This window comes from Solea solea, chromosome 5 (genome assembly GCF_958295425.1).
Source record: "Solea solea chromosome 5, fSolSol10.1, whole genome shotgun sequence".
Classification (NCBI taxonomy): Eukaryota; Metazoa; Chordata; class Actinopteri; order Pleuronectiformes; family Soleidae; genus Solea; species Solea solea.
Window position 1 is genome coordinate 1,430,637 of NC_081138.1, and position 26,891 is coordinate 1,457,527.

Below are 26,891 nucleotides of genomic sequence, written 5' to 3' on the forward strand. Positions count from 1 at the left end.
AGAAAAGAGTCCAAACGCTGCTGCTGCTGCTGATGATGCTGCTGATGATGATGTAAAGATGGTGATGATCAGGCGTTTCGAGCAACAAGGGAGTGAGACATTACATATTTATATATGTATATATATATATATATATATACATATATATGTATATATATATGTATATATATATATATACATATATATACATATATAAATACATATATACAGTAGGCTATATATGTATATGTGTATATATATATATATATATACACATAATGGCTCCATTAAAGGTCCAGTATGTGACATTCATGAGGGTGCATTGGCAGATATCATAATTATAATAATCATAAAGTATATTTGTATATTATTAGTTTATGCCTTAAACTAAGCTGTGTATATGTACTTTAAGTAAGAGCCTTGCAGCCATGTTTCTACAGCAGACAAAATGGAGGTTCACAAGAACAAACGTGTACTTCAACTGCACAAAGACAGTGAGTTACAGACAATGACATAAAAAAAACTAATTAGCATGTTCTGTGGTATTATGTGTAAAAATTGGGAGTCACATCCATGTCAATTACACTAAAGTACAATATTTTAACCACGAAGAAAACAAACCTCATCAAAGCTACATGACGACACACCCAAGGTACCAGATTGCTATTTTAAAAACGTACCTATGTGTTTCTATGGTTCACTGGAGACGGTGGCGAGAACAGCAGGTATGAGAGCAGGACTGTGGGCCGACGCTGCTCTGACAAAGGCTTCTGTTTATGAGATAGAAATGCTCCTTAAAATGATTATTGACAAATTAATTCATTTTCTAATTCTGTGAAGCAAGTGTGTGAAAGCAGAGCAATGTTGGGCAGGAAGTGTCTAATTGTTCGTACCTGCACTTTAAAAGCTGCTATTTAATATTATAGTCTTGTGACATAAAATGCAAAGTTGCTATTAAATTATATTAATGCCAAAATAATGTTTAATTTAAGAATCTACAGTTCTTACTTACATATTCATGCAATACAGTAGGTGTTTACTTTTGACCCACATTGAGTTTTAATTGTGGTCCTCAAAGAGAAAGGGTGTGGCCTCTCTTGGTTGGAAGAGCTGTGAGAGATTGATTGTTATGTGTTCCCTGACGTCGTCCATTTGTCTGCAGTCTCACTATTAGATTGCTAATTCTTAGACACTGGACGTTTAAATCACAATGAAAGACGACTTTTTTATTCTCTGCTTGAATCTCTTGAGATTTAACATAAATATTTTAAAGTTTAAAATAGTTTTTCCAATATTCCATATACACAAAGGCAGCCTGTCCTACTGTTACAGTGCATGATGTCATGAATCTATGGAAGATTTCAATGACATAATGAACTAAGATATTAAAGTATAGACTTTAACAGACCTGAACACACACAGTATCTATTAGAGACACTGTTTCATATCTGATATCACAACCTTGACTATCTGATACACTTTTAAGCTCTTTTAAATCATTATTTAGACAAATGCATTTCTAATTTCTCTGTACCTGCACTTTCTGAGGCATTTATGGAGATTAAAGAAAAGAAAATTTAGAGGAAGGCTCACATTTTAACACTCAATTATGATCTAATAACGATGTGTCAGGGTCACAGTTAAGTGCAGTGTTGTGAAAAAGTTAAGGCAGCGGAGAGCGGAGCAGTTTTTTAATTTCTTTTTGAGTAACGGGTTACAGTCGGGGCAGATTTAATTGCCATTGGGAGCTGAGTCCAGCAGCGGGCAGCACAGCAGCTAAAGGATGTTTCTCCTTCAGCATCATGTGGACGACGTCCTATAGACACAAGAGCCGCTCGACTCCTTTGTCTCTACACTCTACTGCTGTGTAATATACATGCAGATCAGAGCAGGTCATGTTTAGGACTTTAGTTCAACAATGAGCTCACATCCTGCTGCACATGTGACCGTGGAAGGTGAGAGCAGATACTGTGATGATGGGATGCACAGACTCTCAGTGAGGGAAAGAAAAATGAATGCGTGGCAAAACAAAAGGATCGCAGCCGTGGCCTGGTTTCACCTCAGTGAGAAAAACACTGAGGATGCAAATCATTTCACCGCCAAACAACAGGAAATCAAAAGGGGGCGGGGATCTCTCAGCAGCAGCAGCAGCAGCACATCAGTCACATCTCTATGTGGGAGCAGCAGAGGACCTGTGAGGACCTGTGAGGACCTGTAAGGACCTGTGACTCTCTCCACACACACACATACACACGCTGACCAGTAATAGTGTCACATTCACGATCATGATGACGTGAGTCACCGCGTGCGTTTTCAATCATTCAGTCATCATCAGCGTCTTATGTAACATATTGTTTGTACGTGGCACTCAGGCGTGCACCTTGTCTTTCTTTGCCCCTGCAGTCCACCCACAAATGTATTATTTTCATAAACGTATTTCCAGACATTGCATAACATTTATAGATTGCACTGACAAAACAGCAGCTCTCCAGTTTCTGCAAAAAGCCAAAGTGTCGAAGGCCGTGAAACACAAAGCAGCCCAAGTAAAAACCGACTCGTGTCGGGAAAGAAAGTGTAAACACAACATAACACAACACCGTATATTACAGTGCACTGAAAAGCATTGGCTTTAGTGGCTGTAACATCTTATTCCTACAGGTTTTTTTTAAAAAAGTCCTTCAGACTAAAGAAATATCCAATACAACTCTGCAGAATTCGATTTTCCTCTAATGTGAGAGGATGTTGCTGATTGTTTGAGAGCAGAGCATTCGGAGGCTTTTAGGTGCTAAAATGATTTTGTCTTCCGCAGATAGGCAGGTCAATTGAATTATTCCAAAAGCATGAACCAAAAAAAACAGAAACCTTTGAGCTGGTTACGTCACTGAAACACCAAAAGACACCAGTTCCTCTCACAGGTTGATAATACAGTTGGTTTTTCAAGCAGTTAAATCTGTGGCTGCACACACTCTGATGACAGGACCATCAGCTACAGTCAGTTTCACCTCTACTGCCTCGGCCTCTGCTGTTCAAAGTCAGTATGAAGCGTGTGCTGTGGGGAGCACACCTGAGACCTGAGTCCTGTTACACCACAGCAGCTGCTGCTGCTGCTGCTGCTGTATCTGTGTGTGTGTGTGTGTGTGTGTCAGTCCAGCTCTTACACATGGACTCAGACTGTCATCCACCTTCACTGTTCGCCTACGTGCAGCTGACCAGTGCATGTAAAATAAGAATGGAGGTCAGCTGATATGGGATTTTCCTCGGTCGATGCCGATCTTCAATAATCAGGGCAGTCGATGGCTGATATATGATGCTGCTCTTTTTATTTATTTATTATTATTGTCTATATTTTTGGCCAGTTTGAAACTCATGGTCCTGGTTTGTCTTGCTGTTATATTGTTATTGTTGCCATTTTTATAGATGTCACTTATTTTGGTCTTATTACCTTTTAGTTTTTTCCAATTATTTAAATGTTGCTGTGATTGTTGTCTTTGATTCTTTGGTATTTTTAAACGTCTGACTCTTATGTTGTCAGTATCGTTACTTTCTGTTGCCCTGTGTCGTACCTTGGTTAAAATGCTGTTTCACTTCACTGTGTACTTTAAATATGGCTGAAATGACTGGTTATTATCTGGTATGTTTACTTTCTGATGTTCATTGATGCACACTGTCCCTTCTCAAATAAATGAATAAATGACTTAAATAAACATTTACTGAACATCACTTATGATCAAGTCAACACTGCATTATTTCTCTATACAGTATATTTATTTAAATTCACGTATTAAAAGCATGAAATAGGCAATCGACAAACTAAACTTTGTCAAATAATCCTCCTAAAAAGTCCAGTGCACTTGGCAGCGTTTATCAAGTTAGTGAGAACAAAATGTCGATTGCGGGAAAAATGGAAAAAACATTAGAGAAAACATTAGAGAGCAAAGCTGTGACTTTTTTGTTTTCTAAACTGAAAAACCAAATAACCTGAATGTCTTCACATGCCCTGATACTCACTCACGCTCAGTCTAACTGGCTGTTGTGTGCCATCACTCATGGTTTTCAACCATCAGCTTCATCCTGCACAGAAAGCTTTTCTCTTTTTGCACCTTTTCAAAGGCACTATCGATTCTTCAGTCCGTCTTATTGATGATACTTTTTAAGAGGAATCAATCATGGAGTTCCAGTTTCAGCAGCCTCGACCCCGATGGACAGAGAGCTCATCTTCAGGAGTCTCTTGACCTGCACACGTGTGGTTAAAACATCCGAGCTCACTTTCACTCAGAAAACATGATCCGCTCACTAATGAAGCTGACGCAGCATCACACACACACACACACACACAAACTGAGGGATTTCAGCTACATAAGAAGATAATAATTAGATCAAATTGAAATATTTGGTTCCCTGACAGCTTTGTGTGTGGTTGACCTCAGACTTTATTCACCATTTCATATTTCCATATGAACGTTCCTCAGTGTAAAACGTCTTGATTGACCGTTCACCTTCATAAACTGAATTATTTATTTGCATTCAGACTCTGGAGACACAGACTGACAAGCACGACAAGGGCATCGTGTCTCACTCATCCATTTTTGGAATTGGAAATGAGTAATGATTTCTTTTTTAAAGGAAATATCTCGTGCTCCCATGGTATTTACTGTTATAAATCAATGGTGGTTCATGAGAACACCACAGCGCCTCCAGCATGTGCTCCTTTCCCCTAATTGTCTGAAACATCTGTTGTCGTAGCAATGTTTCATGTTTATAGTGCACTGTGGGTAATATCTGCCAGCCCATAATACTCTGTATGGTGATTAAGATTCAGCATTGTGGTGGCAGAGTAAATAATTGTACACAATGGGATTTATTTGTTTCTTTTTAAGCCTTGTGTTCAACCTCTGCCTCAAGGTTTAGTTGTTGACCTCCACACTGTGATTAATGGAGGTTTTTCAAAACCATAAATCATGCTAATGAGGCTCGGGCTCCTCAGTCTTTACTTTTGGGGACCAAACTTTTAAGCAAACACGTTAACAAAGGTCAACGTTCAAGTTTTAGTCACGTGTCGACTTCAGGTTACTGCACGTTTCTGTTTTTACACCTCTATCAATTAACTTAATTTTGCATCACTACTGCCCCCTTGTGTTATTAGTACACAGTCACAGCAGGAACACACCAGTGAAAGTGAAGATTTCACTTAATTGTGACAAAAATCAGTTAAACCGGCATGCTGTTCTTTGCCATTCTGTTGTGGCTCTTAAGTGAAAATGTGGCCGTTTACAGGAGCTTATTCGGATCAACGCGAAATGTATTGTGTGTGCAGCTACTTGACTGAGACACATACAAACACAAAGCCACAATTAGTTGGCAACATTTCTCCTTTTTAAAGCTGATAAGTGGGCAGACCATGTCCAGTCTAGACGGTCAAGAAGCCACTTGTCAGTCAAAGGGGATCTTAATTACGACATTCTCACATCAATCTTTTTCAACACTTTATTTTTGCAAAGTTCCATAGTGACTATTTTCACTTCTTCTTTTCCACGTCCTGCTCAGCAGCCTCTTTAGCTCTCTTGGCACGGATGCCGAAGAGACGAGCGTGGGAACGAGCCATACGCAGGCTGGCAAACGCCTTGAAGTTCTTCTCGTCCTCAGAAATGACCCGGGCCTTCTCCTTCTTGTGGACCTGAAGAGACAGACGGACATGTTTATTAAAATACACAAAAATGCAGCTTGTGCTTCTGTTAATCAAATAATGTCCAGTTTTGGGAAATCTGCATTTTAGAAATATTCAATTTAGAACAGCAGTCATCAGATAAGGGGTTCAAACGCTTCATCAAAGAAATACAGAGATTCCGGAGATTTGTCATCACTTGACTGCTGTCAAACCAAACAGACCTGAAGACCAAGGTGATATTGTTTTTAACTCTTAAACATAGTTCATTCATTTCAAGTCATTTGCTTTATGTGAAACAATAATATTTGACAAGATACATTTAGCTTCAAGTAAATATCAACTTACAGTTTTGATGGGCATGACTGGACCAGTGAGCTGAGTGGCCATCTTCAATTCCTCCTCCTAGAAAGATTAGAAACAGTGAAAAAAGAATTGAATAAAACACAAATCATAGACCCATAGTGCTTAGTAAGATTTGCTACAAGGATGAATGCATCACCAACATTTGTGAGATTAAAAAAATAATATATCCTCAGAAAATAATATATTTCAGAAAATGGGATCCGGTGAAGCCAAAAGTTATTAAATCGTAACTGGACTGTGTTTAAGATTAAATGAAGGTTATGGTTGGAACACAAGGCTGCAATAGTCATCAATACATCAATGATGACTCACTCCAGATGGCAGGCATTTTCAGAATGACCTTTAAGTCCAACATTTCTCCTAACAAACACGACTACAGTCTGTCAAAGTGGACGTTTCCTCTGAATCTAGTTTCATGCGACAGCGGGAAAAGAAACTCACGGTTCCATCTCCCTTCTTGGGGGCAGAAGCCTTCCTGGGGAAGAGGATGAGTTTGGAACGATATTCCTTCAGACGCTGCACGTTGGCCTGAAGAGACTCTGTGGATCTGTTGCGACGGCGGGCGTCAACAGCGATGCCGATGGTACGGGCTGTCTTTTTGTGGATGCCAGCCGCCTGCAGGACAGGAACAGGCTCAACATACAGACTTTGGAATTGAAGTCATTCCCCCACATGATAAAGAGACAATGTCCATTTCATTGGTTTGTTTGATCCAACTTGTTTTACATTTGAGTAACTAACAGTCATCAGATAAGGGGTTCAAGGTATTCATCAAGTAAATACAGAGATTCCGGAGATTTATCATCACCTGACTGCTGCAACGATCAACACATTAATGTTTCTTCTATTATTGAACAGATTTGCCATCACCGAGGACATGCTAGCACAGGAGCTTTGTTCGTATGCATCCATGTTATCTCCATTATAAAATACTACAAAACAAGTTTTTATATACAGTGAAAACAATGTTGTGGATAAATTCCTTTATAAATTAAACACTAAATTACAGAAAACTACAAAATCTTACCTTGAGTTCCTCCAGGGTGAAGCCACGTCCGGCACGAACCTTTGTGTGGTACCTGATAGTGGGACACCTGACCTGTGGCCTCAAGGGTCCTGTGACGGGACGAGGAGCGATGCGTCGGGCTTTGGCCTGACGAGCCTTTCGTCTGTGGAAAGATTTCATTTTAACAGGATTGAGCATAGTCATAATAACCAATATTCAGGAATCATACATCCATTCATTTATTACTGTTTGTTTCTATCTCATCTCAACCAAGACAAACAGAATTAATTCCAAGAAATGACTTTGTCATTGTAGTTTAATAATAATTAAAACCTTTTTCAGTTTGTATCCTTGTGAAAAGCACATATTGAATTTTAATCAATTGACTTAAACTAAAATGTTTATTTTGCAGGTGGTACAAAGCCAGAAGAATACATAGGGTTAAGGAGGCTAGTGTCATTTCAGCATGTGCGATTATGCAGGGTCCATGTAGAGATGAGACACACAAGTGACAGATGTTTAATAATCAAAAGTAAGAACCACTGGAAAAGGAATATTGTTTCTCAACCTACATATCACATTAACCAAGGAACTGCCACTAAAACAATGTTTAATGTTTATTATAACATAATATAATGTTGCATTATAGTCACGGGGTGGGATAAAGATCAAGCTACAAATCATGAACAGCAGTCACACTTCACTACTAGTTTGGGGATTTGATCCATGACAATTGTCTAACTTTTTATACCAAGTATCACCTGAGAAAATATTGAGCTCTTGGATGTAACGCCATTATCACATATATTGAAATACAGTGGTGGTTACACCGGAGTTATTATTAATAAAATTAACTCTCTCATCCTCACACATACTTCACACACTGATAAAGTGACATTAGGCTAAGATAGAGCGAGAGAGATAAGGCAACTCTAATTATGATTTATTTGTCTCATTTCCTATGCACTCCAGTCAAAATTCCTCAGCTTTAGATACCCTGCATACATATCCTGATATCACATACAGCACAACAGTATTTCTGATTTTCCTGGAAGTACCACCAGAGGAAGCGACACAGTTTGAGAACCATGGATCTATGAAATACATCCTATACACAATCTCCACACTATAAATAAAATGTCTCCACACAATACATATAGTGTGACTGAAGAGTAAAGATACTACATTTCAAATCCAATGGCAACAACTAACATAGGGAATTACAATCACATTAAACCCAGTTAGCTGACTGTAAATGAACATAAATCATGTCATGTCCACAAAAGGAATTAGCTCAACAACTCCTTCATAACAGCATGTTTTACTGTACTTATTGACAGTGCATGGATGTGTACGCACACCACATTATGCGGCTGGTGGATGAGTTAGCTTAGCTTAGCATAACATTACATCCCATAACTCTCACCTGCGGAGCTTCCTGGCTGGCTGGTTGAACCAGGTGCGCACTCTCTTCTGCCAGTCCTTGTGAAAGTGAGGGTTCAAGATCATTCCATTCCGGCTGGGGGCCATGGCTGCCTACTTCCCTGCAACACACAACCGCGACATGAGCCCAACGACATGCCGGCACACCACAGACCTAAGGCTAACATGCTAACCACGTAGCCTATTAGAGCTACGTGCCGTTTACAATGCGTCGCGGTTATTGTTCTTTTCTACACAGACAGTGTGTAAATCTTCTACATCTATATGGTCAAATGTTAATAGCTGTATATTAGAATACAGTTACAAGTACTGGCCCATATTAGCAATGCTAGCAGCCACAGCCACACACACACACTGACGTGACTTGACTGTACATAACGGCTAAGACAGACGTTAGTTAACATTTCAACTGCGAATCGTGCAACAATAGTCACCTTATTACAAAGGTAACAACACAGACTATGTCGGGCTGTGAGTACAATCCAGCTATATCGTGAAAATACCGAGGATTAACTTAGATTACTTCAACATTTGTGGAGAATAATTTAACATACCTACGAGGGAGGAAAATGGCCGAAGGGAAAAAGGAAGTAGAAAAGCGGTGGATTGTGGGATATGTGTGAAGCAGCCAATGACCGCGCAGACGCGTGTTTAAAGGAGCAATCCGCCAAAAATCCACTAAATAATGAATAGACATGAATTCACACATCATCAGAGCAAGGTTAGAAAAGTTTTCTTTTTGTTTTTAAAATTACACACTTATAATTCGTTTTTAGAGTGAGTATGCTAGTTTTTATTAGTTTGTATTTTTTTGTAATATGGAGTATGTAAGATGCAAAACGAAAAACATTTTAAAAAAATAGTATAAGTATTGTGTGTCATAAAAACCCAACAAAAGATGCCATTTTTAAAATGCATTAGGACAAATAATTTGTATATAAAGAAATTGTGCAAAATGTGTATAATACTGCTGAGGGTGGATGCAGTTAGTGTGAAAGGTAAAATTCAAATAACCAATAGACTAAAGACACACATGAACATAACAAATCATAATAAATAACCCTATCTTTTTTATCTTTTTTTTTCAATTTCGTCATTTTGTTAGTTTTCGTGAACTATAATAAACTTGGTACAGATCATGAGAAATGAAAAGTTGTCATACAAGTAAAATCGTAAACATTATTCATCTTAGTTTAAATACAGGTAAATCCAGCTCTACATACAGTTTCTTTTATATCATCATTCACATCATTAATGTGTATAAATGGTCAGATTTGCAGTAGGAAAATAAAGATAAAAACCGGACTCAGTCACCACAGATGGGACTCGTATCGTAGCATTTTACTTGATTTATATAAATAAATGGTAGCGTTTTGATTGTAATTAATTAATTAATTTTATTAATTAATTTATAATTAAACTTATGTTAGTGAGTGTAACATATGTAAATGAAGTAAACTGTGTTCTATAATTTTGAAAGCGTTCATTTAAGTTGAGAAATTGTGTAGTTTTTAAACTGGCCACTAGATGTCGACTTTTCACCTCTTTTTAGCAGTCGTGTGGGCGTGGTCACAGTTTAACTTTAGTTTAAAATTATTGTATATTTACTCTGACAAAACTAAGACCTGAGGCCAGAACAGAGTGTTGATACTTTTAGGAGAAGACTCAACACTAACCTTTTTATTTTGGCTTTCAATTGAATTCCGATTTATTTTTTACTTTAGTGGGTTTATTTATTTATTGGTTATTTGTGTATCTATTTATTTATTTTAGTACTGTATTGTTTTAGCCATCTATTTTTCATTTATGAATTTATTATTCTTTTTTTCTTCGTCTTTTTTAACTCTGCCTTTAATTTCCCAGTGTGTGAATGTGTGAGTGTTGCGTTTTATATGAATAAAGAGTGATATATATAAATAAAGATTTAATGATTGGTATGGGTAATTCCTTTGTACAACCAATAGATGTATTAACTAAATATGTGCTGGTTCATTTGTACTGCTTCTAGCTATAACTGGTGATAACATTGCCAGTCCTAACGACGCAATAGAGTTATTATTCAAGAGACAATGATCCACGTTTCCACTGTGTGTACTTTGTTCCATTAGTTTTAGCACCAATGAAACAATGATAAAAACATGATTTAATGTGTTGATATGATGCTTATTGCAGAAGTCATAAACTATGCTCTGGGAAAGTTATTTTTACAGCTTCATTTCCCCACGTTACAGAAAGATTCAGAAGTAGATTAAACTAACTGATAATGAGTTAACTTGAATCAAAAGTGAACATGTTTCTGGCTGTTTCATCACACTTTTTGAAAGATGACTGAGAAACAATGGAACAAACTATTGATAAAAGATAATGTGTATCCTCATATTCGTACATTATAAAGATATATGCATTTTTCTGCCAGGAACACCAGATGCAGCGCTTGTTTTTTCCACAATCAGCTTCGATGCATATTCTCCTGTCAGATTTGAAAGCTGCAGCTTCATTAATCATTGATGGAGCGGTTTTCTGTAATCTCTGCGTATCTTCACCTGAGGTCAAAGGTCGAGGTGCGGGCGACGTGCGGCGTCAGCACATGCTCACCTACAGCACACGCTAAGAACACGCACGTTATAAACGGTGCAGATGTTGTAAAAATCATCCTGACACGGTCCAAGAATACCACAGCGTTTTTTTTCAATTCAATTAAAAACTTTATTCAGTGAATGTGTCACAGCACTTACAGTCTTCTTTTCAGTCTTTTACCAAATCTGTGCTTCTGAACTTCCGGTTCACTCGTGCCTAAAACACATCGTAACCTTTTTTACATGTGGTAGTTGTTACGGAGTATTTCAAATTATTTTGATGACACAATTCCCGTATCAAAATAAATACCACAGAAGAAGAAGAAGAAGAAGAAGGACATTGCCACATAGGATGTTAGTAACCCAGTCTACCAACTCTCTGATTCAAAACATTACAAAACAGCACAGTGACTTGAACGGTTTATTCTTCCATTGACTTAATAAATGTGTCATACGCAGCTTGATCCATGAGGCCGTCGAGTTCTTCCGGCTTCTCGATGGTCATCTTGATTAGCCACCCTGAAAAGGAAGATGTCGTACTTCAAACTAAAACCCAAACGACAAACGTGTTCTCTTAAATAAACTGTGACTATATTTGGGTTTGGCAACTCGTTATCAGCCTTGACTGACATTAGAATTCCTGGAAACCACGTCATGTCAGTATGAACGGGGATGGTGAGATTCTTACCCTCTTCATAGCAGGCTTTATTCACAAGTCCGGGATTCTCCGTGAGCTCCGAGTTGATTTCAGTGACCTCTCCTGTCAGCGGTGAGTAGAGCTCACTGGCGGCTTTTACACTCTCCAAAGCACCAAACTCCTCTACAACACAAACACACAGATGGTGTAAATCAGGTGTAAATCAAACGAATGATGAGTTCCATTTAGCTTTGTCAGTTGCAGGGTGCAGGCGGGTTCACTGTCACACTGTCCTGACTAACATGAAATAAGTTTTTTACCATCATAAAAAAACTGCACTGGGTCAGCTGAAAAGTCTTTAATCCATTTTGAGGACAGTTTGCGTCCATGCAGCTCAGGATTGAGGTAACATGTGTCCCCAAAACACCTCTGAATGTGGTTTTTGAGGACATCTTCAGTCGCTCAGGACGGATGTTAATGTCAGGTTTGAACAGAGTTTGCTTCATGCAAACATTTCTATCGTTTAAGTAAATTAACCAAAAAAGGTGACATTCAATCTTTTTAATGTTTGGTCCAGAGGTTCAATCTTCCCAGACTCTTACCCATTAGTTCTAGTTTTTGTCCGACTTCAGGGAGTCCACAGTAAACCACGTCACCCAACGCCTCCTAAACATAATAAGGAAAAAAAAAAAGGAAATGTATGAATTACAGACAAAGGAACAACATAGAAGTCACGTTACCTCCAACAACAACAACCCCAGCCTCTCTGTCACTTTGCCCTGAGACTTTTATTCCAAATAAAAGATATAAATCTGTAATATTGTTCAAATGTGCATCCATTTTATATACAGTATATACCTCTATTTTAAACATAGCTCAATCAGAAATACAGACTATAGCATTTACAGGAGTGCGATGTGCATGTAATTAACTCAACCACGACAGTGCTCATGTTTACCGTGTGATGAACCTCACACAGTGAAGTGATAGCGACGCTTTGTCACAAACAAAGGGAGATTAGATTTGAGATTAAACTCAGCCGTGCATCACTGAGGTTAAAAGAGAGGAATAAGTCTCAGATGTTGTGGCTCTTGCAAGATCCAGCAGCTCATTACTGAACATGAATGGACTTTAGTTTGGAACTCAGAGATCAGGACACTCATTTACAGTGTGTGCATAAGTGTGAATGATGAGCCACATGTGCTTTGACTCACTCTAAACCAGGGGTCTCACACTCAAACGACCTGGGGGCCACTGAGCAGCTAGTGTGGTCAGTTAGGGGCCAGTCAAGTGACAAGAAGTCAAACTTTTTGAGAAAAAGCCAGTTTAGTAGGGCTGGGAGATACAAGCTTACAATTATATCATGCATTTCAAAATAAAAGTGTTTGTTTTGTTTATGGAATGATATAAAGTTCACAGTAAAACTACTTCTCCAAATAGAACAGAAATAACTCATTAGAACTTGATATTAAATGGCGGGCCACATGCAATCAACTGGGGGGCTGCATTTGGCCCACAGGCCACAAGTTTGACAACTCTGCTGTTAACATTACAAAACCAGAGTGGATGTGATGTTATTGCTCCAGCAGGAAAATCACACCTTTAAATAATCAATAATAAATATTGGCCGAGTTCCATTGAGCTTGCTCAGTTTTAGGGTGCAAGTGTCACACTGTACTAGTTAACATGAAGTGAACAGAGCCTGGGCCACACGGGGGTGCAATGGTTAGCACTCTTGCTACAACAAGGGTCTTTCTGCATGTAGCGTGCATGTTCTTCCCGTGATGGACTGCCGTTCTGTCCAGGGTGTGACCCCGCCTTCCGTCCTATGTCACAGTGTCCACCGCGACCCTCGTGTGGAGGATAATGAAGATGAACGCATGAACAGAACCCTGGTCAATGCGGTCAGTAACGTTTGTGTGTTTGATGCTGAAACTCGGAGTTAGAGCTAAAACCTTTTATGTGACAGAACATCTTTGAGAGTTGCCTTCACGTGTGCATTTGAAAACATACACAGACTTAAACCGTATGTATACACATCACACAGATCAGCACACGTCTTCCAGCTGTGGTGAACTTTGTCTCTGCATAAATGCTGCATCTGCAGAATGTTTTTACAGCCGGAGGTCGAGAGCTCTAAAGCTCTGAAGACGACCTCGATTTTCACTCACTCACACAAGCTGTGACACCGTTGTGTCGTCTGATATTGTCTGATCTGAAATCACTTGTCTAATAATTGATCGGTGTGTGATTCTGTGGCGTCACAGGCAGGTTCATCGATGAGCGATAAATCCCATCATTCTCTGTGTGGACATGTAGTGACAGGCAGCTGATGACGATCAAGGACACCGCAACGATGCCAGAGACATTTTCTCGGCACACGCTGCCCGATCGCGTCCAGAGTCGGCTCAAAAAAAAGTCTTTACCGCTCACACAGATATAACCATGACGACTGTCCCCAACTAGTGCTAACTGCTGCAAACTCTGCCCAACTGTGAATTATGTGTCTCCAGTTTAAGTTATTGACTTATTCATAAAACTAACATTGAAAAAACATTTTCGTTAAAAAAACCCCCAGAAAAACCAATAACTACTAATAACTAACTGAAACTGAATTATGTGTTTCTAACATTAACTAAAACCAACTAAGGAAGTTTAGTTTTCATCTTTGTACATTTATTTCATACATAAGTCTTTTGGGTTCATACGAAGTGTGTTTAGGAGTTGTGTATTATTACCATGGCAATTTACCGAGGGTTAAAAGGGCATCTTCTGCTGGTTATTATGACACAATACTTATTATGACTTGCACCTGGCAAATACTCCACATTACAAAAAACTAAAACGAATAAAAACAAACTATTTTCCAAAACAAAGAGTCAAAACTTAATAAAAATGAATGAAAAATGCAAAACTATTAAAACCAAAAAAAGACACTTGCTTCCACTCAAAGTGCACGCCCTTGACATTTTCCCCACACCACAGTAACCTGACAGTTATCTACTGTCTCAAACTGAAGCAATAAAGCAGTAAATTAGCTTTGATTAAGTGCAGCGGCTGCAGCCGAGGACAAAGTGCAGATTACACATATTAGGGTATAAATCATAAATGATTAAGACGTACCTGAGCATAACTGCTGATGCCAACTGTGCCAGTCCCACCGTCCACTTTCACCCACTCGTGCTTGTCTGTGAACCTCAGTGCTGTGGAGAGACGGCGACAGTTGAGTTTATAACAGATGCATTAATGAATAAAACTGTCACTATCACGACAATACAATAAGATAACAATAATAATACAAGAACAATAAAAGAGGAAAGTTGAAAGTGCTACAGGGCGTCTTGTGAAATAAGGGAAGTCCAAAGAACGTCACTGTGCCGTGAGTCAAAGGAGAGGAAAATACAAATGTGCAGCTCCAGTTCTGGACCCCGTGAGAACAAACTGGTGCTAAAAATAAGGCCCGTGTTAATAAGTTGGAGTCACATCTGCAGGAGTGAAAGCACTGTAACTCAAACCTCACGCTGCCAGCTGCACAAACGCTGAGGGTAGTTTCTCACGTCATCACATACCTGTTGTTAGGAGCTGGAAAATGTATATTTATATGCAAACGTTTGGTCTTATTTCTGATGAACTGATCCAGGAAGTGCCATGAAAAGTGATTTCTGTGAGGAAACTGGATTAATGAAACAAAAGCAAACGTCCACCAAGGTCGTTCACGTCCCCTCAGTGTCAACACACGCCGCTATCTCTGCAAAGTTAGTGGTTTATGGGTGAAAAAAAGTAAAAATACTGAATCAGGATGTAATTATTTCTACCCTGGGCCCAGAAACTTGACCAAAGACCAAAAAAACACAACAATTAAAGAAGGAGACCCTTAATAATTAAAGCTCTCAAACCACATGTTAATCCATAATCTCAATAACATTAACCAGATTATTACACGATAGTCTGAATAAGACTATAAAGTCATAATCAGAATAAGAAATAATCGGATTGCTCTTGCTCTCATGATGTAGTTCAGTTAAATAGTTAATCTGATTACTGTAGTCCTGATGCGCAGCAGACATGAGGAAGTATAATCATGTAATCATCATAACCAGATTACTTCAGAATAATCCAGAATTCGTGGAGGATCATGGGTAAACTATGATTTTAATGAGCTGCCATTTGGTGCGCGAGACACTTTGTTAACGTGTTGTTTACGCTCATTTATTATCGAAGTTTGACCGTTATCTAACACACACACACACACACGCACACACACGTGGCTGCGGCTGCTTTTCACTGCTAAAGTTTCACAGCTTTGATTCCTGAGAGTTTAAAAACAGCTTTTACTGCCCCTCGCGCTGCTTTCCGCGACCTGCGTGGGCGTCTCGAGTCCACGGCACGGACACAGCGAAGGTCAACGTCTCACAGTGGCAACAACACAACAAAACACCTTTCCCCCGTTATTTGTGTCCAAGTAAAGTCAAGTAAAGTAAAGTAAAGTAAAGTAAAAAAAATACCCGTGGAGAGAACCGAGGTCGAGCTCAGTGTCCGCGCAGAGCCGCCGCTCCTCCACAGCAGCCGGGGCGCAGAGAGCTGCGCGGCCGGCGACAGCTGAGCAACTCTGGGCAAAAAGTTAGACGAGAGACACCGAAGAGCTGCTCTCATCGCCATCTTCACTCTGTCTGTCTGTCGGTCTGTCTGTCTGTGCGTGTGACTGTGTGTGTGTGTGAGAAAGAGAGAGAAGGAATGTGTGTTTGTGCGTCCACTGTGTAATCCTCCGCGGGAACGAGCGCCATCACACTGAGTGCGCGCTCCCGCCGGGGAGGGTGAATCGTTATTTGAATTAAAGGCAGGGTGCGAGATTCTTTTCTGGAGCTTTGTTTTTTTTACTGTATTGCTTAAAAAGTCGCCTTCACTCCCTGATTGTAACCAATTAATTAATTCATTCATGCATTTACAAAAAAAACAAAAAAAAGTCAGTCACCTGTGGACAAGGACACGCCTGTAAAAACAACATCCAATCATATTGAGCGGCCCAAACTTATGGTGTGTTTCCACGAGCAGAGTAACCTGGTACCAGGTACTGTTTTTAGTACCTGATGCAGTCTATGCGTGATGTCACCGGACTGTCGGCCACTGATTGGTCAGAGTGCCGTCACAGGAAGAGACGTGCGACGCAAGAATCAAGCCCAACAATGCTGAACTGTAGATGAGTTAAAAAGACTGTAAACTGTATTTAAATTTATAGAATAAAATCATTGGATAGCATCTAAATCTGTAACTTTAGCTGCATACATTTATGTCATTTACATATTTATTTAAATGAATCCGTTTGACCCAAAACATTTGACGCCATCTTACATGAAAGGTCATGACCCCTATGAGGAAAAGATCTAGAAATAGTTAAAAAGTAAAAGTAATGATTTCATCTTTCAGTCGTTGTTGCTTGTTACAGTAGCTGCAGTTAAAGACACGTTTAGGCTCCATCACGTGACCCAGAATGTGCTGATGGTGGAGAGTTCTTGTGAAGTCACGACAGGATACAACCTCCCTTCAAATTTACTGATTAAGCAAAAATACTTCCTCTTTTTTAGTGAAAGAATTCACCAGTTTACAAACATAATTCACATTTAATCGTCCACTTCATTTTAAGCATATTAATGATCCTTATTCATTATTTAACCTGGATGTTTTTTTAAATGATATTGCACATTTTGACATAAATGATCACAAATTGAATCATGAGTCACTTTATTATTGCGTCCTTAATCAGATATTTTTGATTTAAAACGATCTGAATGATCTCTTGGCTTCATTTGAATGATTAAACTTTAAATGAATTGTTTTTTGAACGTTGTTACTCGTAAGCTTCTTACATCATGTTTGTTTTCAAGTGGAAGTGAAACTAACGATTCCATTCATGATGAAGCCACGACTTCTCGTTAGATGTTGATCGTGTTTCCCAAACCACAATTTGAATGATTTTTCTTTTTTTTAACAAATTCAAATTTGAAAAGATGAAAAATAAAGACTTGTTTCAATTATTTAAAAAAAACAACCAAGTAAAAAAATATTTGACAACTTAGTAATTGATTAATCGAGTCAGACTTAGTCTCTTGTAGTTGAATTAACGTAATACTTAGCACTCACTACGCAGCAGATGTAGAAGCTGGGTTTTCTTTGTTGTGCAAAACAAATAAGCCGACTAAACAAACCCTTTTAGTTATTCGTCATTTCATTTTAAAACCAACATCTGCTGATAGCGATAATACTGTGTATCCTATTGTGTCGTCATCAAGTGCCACAGACTTCTCTTCCTCTCTCTCAAGAGTTTGACAGGAGTGACGAGTCACTGCGTCTGAACATGACGACACGTTCAAAGACAGGAAACAGAAGAGACATGGGTGGAGCTTCATCTGCAGGGAGGGAGGGAGGTAAAAAAAGAGACACTGTTCGAGTGGAGGAAGAGGAAGAGGTCACGACGATCACAGAACCAGCCGTTCCTAGGTTTTGTAAACCACACACTTTAGGAAAGCATCGTTTCTCACTCACAAGTGTCATATTTTCCCTGCATAATTGTTATTTTACAGCAATTCTCCAAGTCTTAAGTCTCTAAAGGAACCTTGAACTTCTGTATTTACACAAAATCACATTAGTCAGCACTGTTTTGAGGCGATTGTATTTGTTGCTTGAAGACAGAAATTGTGGGTAAAGATGAAATCTGCCAAATATATGCAACCAATGACATTTAAAGGAGTTTTTTGACAATGTATATTTGGAATCTGAGAGAAACTAATGTCAGAGAAGATGGAACATTTGATCTTTATTCTTACTTGGACTGTAAATTTACTTACAGGTTCAGTGTGACTGTCAGACACTGGGCTCCCTCTCAATACTAGAGTCACATGACATTTCATTTCCAGCAATACGTGGATTAAATACAAAAGGTTTGTATTTAATCAGTACATTTGTTCTGAAACAAACACCACAAACATCACGGAGACTGAATAATGTAGATTAATGTGCCCTTTATTCCAAGTTAACCATGATTAGACTTCTTGGAGGAGAGGAATTGGAGCAGACCTGGACGGACCTGGAGTGTGAAAACTTCAGCTTTGTTATAAAGTCATCGATCTTATCTGTATTTGGTTTACATAATCAAGCACCCTTTTCAAGAATGTCACAGTATAATCAGAAATATTTCCTCCAGGTCTGCACATGACAACCAATCATAAGATCACACGCCATCCATTCAGCTTCTGACTGACAGTTTGAAGAGGAAGCAGCGAGGGTGCAAGAAAACCAGAATTAAAACCCGTGAGTGACACAGCAGGACCAAGATTTAACCTCTGACAGACTAACTTTGATAAAAAACACACACATCCCACCGATAACCACAGCGAGGTAAAAGATCCTTCTCCTGCACACGTCTGTTAGCCTGAGGTCAGAGGTCAGGTCATCACACCGAGGTTCCCTCTGTGGGCACAGACGTCTTATTGTCGTCAGGCTTCATGGCTGGAAACAGCAACACCTCCTGTAACAAAACAACACACAAGTGTGAGTGTGTGTGTGTGTGTGTAATACACCTGTACGAAAACAAAACACACAAACACACAGTTCATTTCTACACATTTTCATATTCTAGATAAAGAAAAAGTAATTCTGCTACTGTGACATGAAGTTAAACGATAATAATGTTGGTCTTAAATTTTGATCAGGAGTGTGTGTGTGTATATATGTACTCTTTAACCTGTGTTGTGTGTTAAAGTTGTGAAGCTTCATGGTGATTATAAATGTTCAGATGGGTCATTTTAGGAGACAACCTCACAGTCCATGTACTTTGAGAAGGGACAAAGACAGAATGATGAGTTGTCTGTGCAAATGAACGCAGCAGAAATCCAACAGTCACTCCACTGCGGTCAAGCCCACGGATCCCTCACACAGAGCCTGTTTTATTATGCAGGTGTAAGAATCACTTATATACACACGACAGCTTTACCTTGATGTTGTTGGAGTCGGTCAGGAACATGGTGACACGGTCGATGCCCATTCCCCAGCCAGCGGTGGGAGGCAGACCGTACTCCAGTGAAGTGCAGAAGGTTTCATCAATGAACATGGCTTCATCATCACCCTCAGCTTTGGCCTGATCAAACATTCAAGTCTAATCGTTAACGTGCACCGAGTCTTTAGATCATGAAACAACAGAACACGTTTACTCTCACCTTGGATTGTTGCTCAAAAAGCTCCCGCTGTCTGACTGGATCGTTCAACTCAGTGTAAGAATTGCAGATTTCCTTCTTCATGACAAAGAGCTCAAAGCGCTCCGTCAGGCCTTTCTCTGATCTGTGCCTGAAACGACCAGCACATTTCATGACTCTACAGTTAATGTAACAGGTGTCACACAGAAATACTCCTTAAACTGTGGGTTTGACAGGTGAGAATATTCCTGTATTTTACCTGTTTTTATTGTTATTCTTTAAATATATATTATTTTGCATTTTTCGCGTTTCGTTCTTGTGTGGAAACATTTTTAGTAAAAGTTGCCACAAAGTTTTTTAGGTGAGGGAAAAGCCAAAGTAGTGACCTCACTGTCAAAGCATGGGGATATGGCTCCACCTTACACAATGTTTACAATGAAAACACACATTGTTCAGCCAAATGAAAATATAAAGTATAGCATATATTGGTTGGATGTGTAAGATTTTAATCATTCTGATTCAAATATTATCTTATTATTACAACCAGTGATTATTTTCCTGATAAAAATGAGTTCTTACACGTTTTTCAAATTCAAAGCACCTGCTGTTGTGCTCTGCACTCACCATTTTGCTAAGGGACTCATGATTTGAGGGTGATCACAGATGAATGTCGGGTTGATGCAGGTGACCTCGAGGAAATCTCCAACCAACTGTGAGAGAGAAAAATGTAATGAGTAAACATCATCTAAACAACAATCCACTGTATAAAAGGTGATGTTCATGAAGGAAGCACCTTGTCAAGGAGGCGGGCGGTGGTTCTGGGTGCAGGACATTCAACTCCCTTCTGTGCGCACAGGTCGTCAAAGAATTTGCGCGTCTCTGAAAAGCAAAAGAAACCAGAAAGTAATGATGAAGCAACACTGAGCTTTTCTTTATCCTCTCACTTTAACCTCTGCCACAGACTCTCACCGTCACTGTCGTAGCTGTCTGCTGGAGGGAACTTCACTCCCATGATCTTCTCCAGGTCGTGTGTCATGCTCACTCTTCTGAACGGTGGGGTGAAGTCAATCTCATAGGCCTGTCCCTCTGGACCGTCAGGGTGATACGTCACCTTGTATCCTCCAGTGATGTGTTTCACCATCCCTGTAACACAGAGGCATCACTCACTCACTGAGTGCTTATAGAGGTGACCACAAAATGAGTTTTGTACATTAAAATAAAGTGGATTCATGTCGTCATTCTCAGTGACAGCTGTGTTTTATCATATGATGCAACAGATTCATGCTGAAAACAAAAGGGAAAGTAAATTCTCTTTGTTTCACAGTGACTTCATTTTCCTCCGACTCATTTCTGTTTTCAACAATCATACTTTTACTTTCTATAAAGACAAATATGACAACTTCTGGCTGAGGAGAATTCATTTTGCTACCCCCTTGTGGTCATAGGTAGCTATTGCAAATATGTAGCATTTTAAAGGATAACCGCTGTACCCTCTACAACAGGTAAATCCAAAGTCCGGCCCACAGGCAGTGATCAGATTCTATACAGCCTGCAGCTCAGGTCCGGTTTTATAATGTATTATTTATGGTCCGGCAATAAGAGACAGACAGACGAACATACATCAACTGCAAAACTGTTATAAAAGAGTGCATTTATTGTATTGAATATTACCTTATGTTACCATGTTGTCTGAATTCATTTTTTCTTCCATTCGTTCACTCCTGTATGGCTTCGATTTGGTTGCATTGCCATTTAAAAATTATAATTGTGAATTTGTTATAAAACAGTGTATTTCTATGTAACTTTTACAGTTAAAAAAATGTCTGAAGGGATCATTAAAAAAAGGTTTTGCACACCGCTGCTCTACAACCAGATACGTTGCTCAAATGCTAATTGCACAGACTTCACTGCAATTAAAGTTGAATTTTCCAACTGAATCAATCTAGAATGCGGACAATGATTAAATTATTTGCATTACAACTGTTTGTCCTCTGTTTTTAAACAGGAACAGTAACAATCAGGTCATGGAAACAAAACCTAATTCACATTCACTCGGTACATTTCCCGAGTTGGATCCACACGTAGACGTGTTAAAGATTAATTACACTTCAACAGTTTTACATGGGTCATTTCACACAATGATTAATACAATAACTAACTAATAACAGTTTCATGACACTGCCGTGTATCTGACGAGGTCTATGAATTATAGTCCAGGTCAGAATCAGTCATCAGCCTTTTTTTTCTACCCGTCTTTTATTAATGTCATTGTTGGGCTATTTGCATCATAGCACTTATTTGAATCCATTTAATATTGTGTTTAATGTACAATATTCCTAAACAAGGTTCCCTTTTTTAGTGAAGGGTGTTTTGTATTAGGAGGCACGAAGTCAAGGTGACCTTGACTTCTTATCTGCAACTATGAGATCAACAATATTTCTACTGTGTTGAAGCTTTTTGATGCGAGTTAATGCCTCCATCAAACATTATGAATGTCAGTAAGTTACAAAGTTATCAAACAAGTACAGTCTAGAAAACATCACCTCACTAGTGCAGCACTGCAATCTGCGCTACGTGTGTGTGTGTGTGTGTGTGTGTTCTTTTACCTGAGAGAAGTTTCTCTGTGATATCAATCAAGTCGAGGTAATCTGCGTATGCCATGTAGAATTCACAGGTGGTGAACTCGGGATTATGAGTGAGATCAATGCCTTCGTTCCTGAACTGACGTCCGATCTCATACACGCGGTCTATTCCACCGACGACGAGCATCTGTGGCAAAGATGTGACGCCGTATAGATTTAGAAATACTGAATCTTGTATTTGTATTGATGTACAACACATTGACACTGGTTGTTGATTAGAAGGACTGAGAGGCTCTTATTACCTTGTGGTAAAGCTCAGGTGCAATCCTCATGTACAGGTTCATATCCAGCTCATTGTGGTAAGTAACAAATGGACGAGCCACTGCACCACCGGGAATAATGTTCATCATTGGAGTCTCAATCTAAAGGATTAAGCAAAACACGATTACACGCACATTTAAACAATGTTATAAATGGCAAAAATAGAAGAGAGAGTAAACCGTTATAAGATCCCCACATTTATACATATTCAAATATGAGTTTTAATCACATTATTCACTTCAGCACTGCATGTGTGTACATGTAACAGTCTATACTAACAACGTAATCTGTTTACATATGAACACAAATGATTAAAACATGAAAACAAATGTTGGATTCCACATTTGTATTAGTCACGTTTTAATATATTTTTATTTACACATTTTACACAATTTACCTCTATGGCCGACACTGAAGACACACTAAAAATACATGATTGATGAGTTGTGTGTGACGCGGTCTCCAATGGTTACCTCCAAAAATCCCATCTGATCCAGGAAGTTACGCAGATATGTGATGATCTTGGCGCGGGTGACGAACTTCTGCCTCACATAGTCGTTGAGAATCAGATCCAAGTATCGCTGACGGAATCTTGTTTCCTATGAGAGACAGAATTTTAGTGAGAAGAAGGGTTTTTAAACAAACAGTGCTGTTGTTTTTCCTCAAATTCACAGTTTATTAAATGTTATCATCATTCGTCACAACAGAATTTCTGGAAAAATTAAAATAATAAAAGACTAAAGATAGGGGAACTCCACAATTTGACCCCTGTGAACCAGTTTATTTACGGGACTGACATTCGTACTGAAAATGTGAGGAATTTGAAAACTTTAGCCCTGAGGATAATTGCAATCAGTCATGTTAAGCGTTCACTAAAACGTTTTACAGATATCATTATTTTTTATAACCAAATGAAAAATGTAAAAGGTGTTTCCACTTCCTTATGACCATATTTTAATTCAGTGAAACATTAATAGAGTTCCCTCATATCAAAAGGTTATTTGGTCATGCATTCGAAAAATAAGACAGACTTAATTATAACTTTAGCGTCAGCTAACAGTCAAACAAGTCAGGTGGGAACTGACAAAAAAAACAGGTTAGGGCAGATAATTCCAAAATTGGTTGCATCGCACAGAAAAGCATTCAAGTCATTTCATCCCGACCTGAAGTCGCTGCAACCATTTTTTTAAATATACTAAATAGCAAATTGTGAGACATAAGATCAAATGTTCGTAAACTATCTATACATGTGCTTCCGTTGTTTGTAGGACAAGAGCGGCGGCGTCATGACGGACATTATTACCTTGTCTTTGAGGCCAAAGTGGAGATGGGGCAGCATGTGCAAGCAAGGAGACAGTAGGGTCATCTCAATGGGAATGATGCTCAACTCCCCTTTCTTAGTTTTCCCTGGGTTACCACGGACACCAATGATGTCGCCGCGGCGTAGTTTGTCGTTGATGGCCGCAAAGGCATCTTCAGACTTGTAGTTCCTGACGAGAGTAAAAACACGATTTAGATTTGTTATTTGAAGAAGACCCAGGTTTAGTGATCGGATCACATTCACATGGAGATGCTTTAAGGATGCATTTGTCAACACTCCTGAGTAAATGAATGAAATCTGTCCTCAGCGTTAATTAGTGGGTTACATAAATCATACAATGCACAGAGTTATTATGTTTGACATAGGCTGACAACTTATACCTTGAGTTTGCCATGACTTGCAACTTGACGCCTTCACCTCGCAGGTCATAGAAGATCAGCTTGGCACCAGACTCTCTCTTGGCATGGACACGACCTGCCCAAAGAAAAACAAAAAAAGGAGTTTCACAGGGGAGCTACTGCTAAACTGCTCCACGTATAAAACAGCATCATAAAATATTCCTGGTACCTGACACACAAAGAACAACATCTGTCAGCTGGTCCCCAGGCTGTAGATGATTGTACTTTTCAATGAACTCCGTGAGAGACAGGTCTACATGGTACTTGTGTGGGTACGGATCCTCTGCTGTGCCCTTCAGTTCCTGGATGGCTTGGGAGCGGATCTTGAAGTATTGCTACAGTAAAGAAAAACATCTTGTAACTGTTGTATGTTTAAACAACTTTATCAGGGTTGTAATAAGGTGTATAGACCATGCAAAAATCTCACATTTGGGTCGAGAGTCTCGTCGTCCAACCCACAGGCGCCGAGCTCTGCATTGTCATTGGATTCTTTCTTTTGTTCCACCTGCTCTTTGACCTTTGCTTCTTTCTCTGCTGCCTTCTTCTCAGCTTTCATTCGCCTCTTCAGCTCACTGACAAAAATGAAACAAAAAGTCCAAGATGAGTCACAAGTTAAATATTACTTACTGCAGTCTTTAAGGCAACAACAGATGTTTAACAAAACTTGAAACGCTCAAAAATATAACTTCACTGAATATTTTATTGTATTCTGGGGTCAAAACAAAGAAGGACAACAAAGACTCATGCAGAGAAGGAACCATATCTTTATTTGATGACAAAAGGTTGGTTGTTTTTCTCACGGGAACGGAAAAGCCACCAACCTTTTGTCACCTCTCCACCAGTTCCCATACATTTGAGCTGGGCCTGCAGCTGTACATGGGGATGCACATTTTAACCACTGCCCCCTGACCACAAAGGCTTGGCACAGCTGCTGCCTGGCTGCTCTGACCAGACACAGCATGCTGAACTGACACAAGTCAGCAGGCAGACCTGTGAAAATAACAACATATATGTACACAACACATGTGCAAAGGCAGTGTACAGCTTCCCTAGTAAAGGCCACCGTTGTCTGGTCTTTGCCGACAACTAGTCTGCATCTCCACACAAGTAAGCGACGTTAAAGGGCAACACACTTTACAAGAAGAAGAAGAAACTCACAGGAAATCTGACATTAGCTTCGTGTTTCTTTTAGTTAGCCAGGTCACCGCTAACACTCAATGACTGCCGGTGAGTTAGAATGAGCAAAGGAAGACACAGATAAGAGCTAAGGATTGTTATTGTGCTCGAATAAACTCAACATGTGGGAAAAAGTATCATCTTATTGGTTAAAGGGGAGGGAATTGTGTGAATCATACGTTAAAATGAATATCGAAAACGAAAGCTATGTGCGGAAGATACGTTTCAGTAGATGTTGGATGTTGTAGTTTTACTCGTGAGGAACAAGGACTACTCACACGGCATCGACTCGTATTTAAGACTACAACTACCAGAGACCACGACGCAATGAATCATGGGATGTGTAGGCTAATCGTGTGGCAGCATATGGAGCCCTTCGCGTTCCAGATGTAACATGAAGTAATATCACAGAGACTCGTCGAAAAACGTCCCTGCGGTTCAAATAATCACATGTTGAGCAACAATAGGACAAACTGGCGGCTTGATAACAGTTTGACGGCGACGGAAGAAACGAGCGCGCTTACTTTTTGCTGAGTTTATCTCCGTCCGCCGCTGTCACGTCAGCCATGTTGCACGTCCTGCTCTCGGAAAGAGCAACGGAGGTGAGCGCGCGCAGCAAAAGCGCGAGAAGTGGATGACGCGTTTGTGGGACTGTCGGAAATCTGCGCTTCACTGAGAGAGCGAGAGAGAGAGACAGAGAGAGACAGTGAGACACTACAGCGAATCTAAAACTCAAGTATTTTATTGTGTAAAGTTGTGTATTTTATGGTGTAAACTGTACATTATCAGAACAGTTTACCACTGTATAAGCACACAACTACATTTTATTCTGTAGGGTAAATGAATGTAAATAACACAGGACTGTATTAAGTACAGGTATTTTGTGACAGTGTACAGTAAATGTATCAGAACGTCATAGCTTACATAGGTATATTATTATTTAAATGAAGTTTGTACACCAGTAAGCTATTCTGACAGAGAACGTACGTCAGTCTGGTTGCTTTGATGTGCTTTGATGGGCTTTGAAGTCAGTTGACGTCGATGCTTGTCAGATGAGAGACACGTTCACTGGCTGGGATGTGATTGGCAACTTTGAACTGTGGAGGGCAGCGTTGCACCTTTTAGTGTAGAGCTGGCAGCCTGCGGGAACTTAGTGAGAGAAGAAGAGTGGTGTGGCTTTGGTTGTGTGACATTCATCAAATGCATCAAAGGCAAGACTCCTTTGCCTGAGATAAACA

General features: G+C 39.5%; 3 protein-coding genes and 2 non-coding genes across 8 annotated transcripts; all 5 read right to left on the bottom strand.

The window, feature by feature from the left end:
• Positions 1-5,449: 5,449 nt before the first annotated feature.
• On the bottom strand, positions 5,450-9,117 carry rpl13 (ribosomal protein L13). 3 transcript variants are annotated; one of them, XM_058628550.1, is made up of 6 exons: positions 9,011-9,117; positions 8,440-8,557; positions 7,035-7,176; positions 6,449-6,622; positions 5,990-6,046; positions 5,450-5,653 (listed from the first exon to the last, which is right to left on the bottom strand). In XM_058628550.1, the coding sequence occupies exons 2-6, from the start codon at positions 8,541-8,543 to the stop codon at positions 5,495-5,497; spliced, it is 636 nt and encodes a 211-aa protein (XP_058484533.1). In that variant the 5' UTR covers positions 8,544-8,557; positions 9,011-9,117; the 3' UTR covers positions 5,450-5,494. The 3 variants fall into 3 exon arrangements, with proteins under 3 accessions (XP_058484533.1, XP_058484534.1, XP_058484535.1); XM_058628551.1 differs by having other exon boundaries at positions 9,015-9,036; XM_058628552.1 differs by having other exon boundaries at positions 8,891-9,012.
• LOC131460159 (small nucleolar RNA MBII-202) lies at positions 5,762-5,839 on the bottom strand. The gene has a single exon (XR_009240342.1). It is a non-coding gene; the product is annotated as a small nucleolar RNA MBII-202 (small nucleolar RNA).
• Positions 6,735-6,814, bottom strand: LOC131460160 (small nucleolar RNA MBII-202). The gene has a single exon (XR_009240343.1). It is a non-coding gene; the product is annotated as a small nucleolar RNA MBII-202 (small nucleolar RNA).
• Positions 9,118-11,439: 2,322 nt separating the features above from the next.
• Positions 11,440-16,401, bottom strand: gcshb (glycine cleavage system protein H (aminomethyl carrier), b). Its single transcript, XM_058628585.1, has 5 exons — positions 16,175-16,401; positions 14,793-14,872; positions 12,272-12,335; positions 11,721-11,852; positions 11,440-11,551 (listed from the first exon to the last, which is right to left on the bottom strand). Exons 1-5 carry the CDS (start codon positions 16,326-16,328, stop codon positions 11,454-11,456), a joined length of 528 nt encoding a protein of 175 aa, XP_058484568.1. The 5' UTR covers positions 16,329-16,401; the 3' UTR covers positions 11,440-11,453.
• A 2,264-nt stretch (positions 16,402-18,665) lies between these two features.
• On the bottom strand, positions 18,666-26,336 carry kars1 (lysyl-tRNA synthetase 1). Of its 2 annotated transcripts, XM_058628603.1 has the most exons (15): positions 26,178-26,251; positions 25,299-25,467; positions 24,905-25,049; positions 24,647-24,812; positions 24,460-24,553; positions 24,062-24,248; positions 23,232-23,357; positions 22,740-22,859; positions 22,462-22,624; positions 20,825-20,998; positions 20,649-20,734; positions 20,480-20,565; positions 19,880-20,006; positions 19,657-19,800; positions 18,666-19,191 (listed from the first exon to the last, which is right to left on the bottom strand). In XM_058628603.1, the coding sequence occupies exons 2-15, from the start codon at positions 25,436-25,438 to the stop codon at positions 19,117-19,119; spliced, it is 1,833 nt and encodes a 610-aa protein (XP_058484586.1). In that variant the 5' UTR covers positions 25,439-25,467; positions 26,178-26,251; the 3' UTR covers positions 18,666-19,116. The 2 variants fall into 2 exon arrangements, with proteins under 2 accessions (XP_058484586.1, XP_058484588.1); XM_058628605.1 differs by lacking the exon at positions 25,299-25,467 and having other exon boundaries at positions 26,178-26,336.
• Between the last annotated feature and the right edge of the window lie 555 nt (positions 26,337-26,891).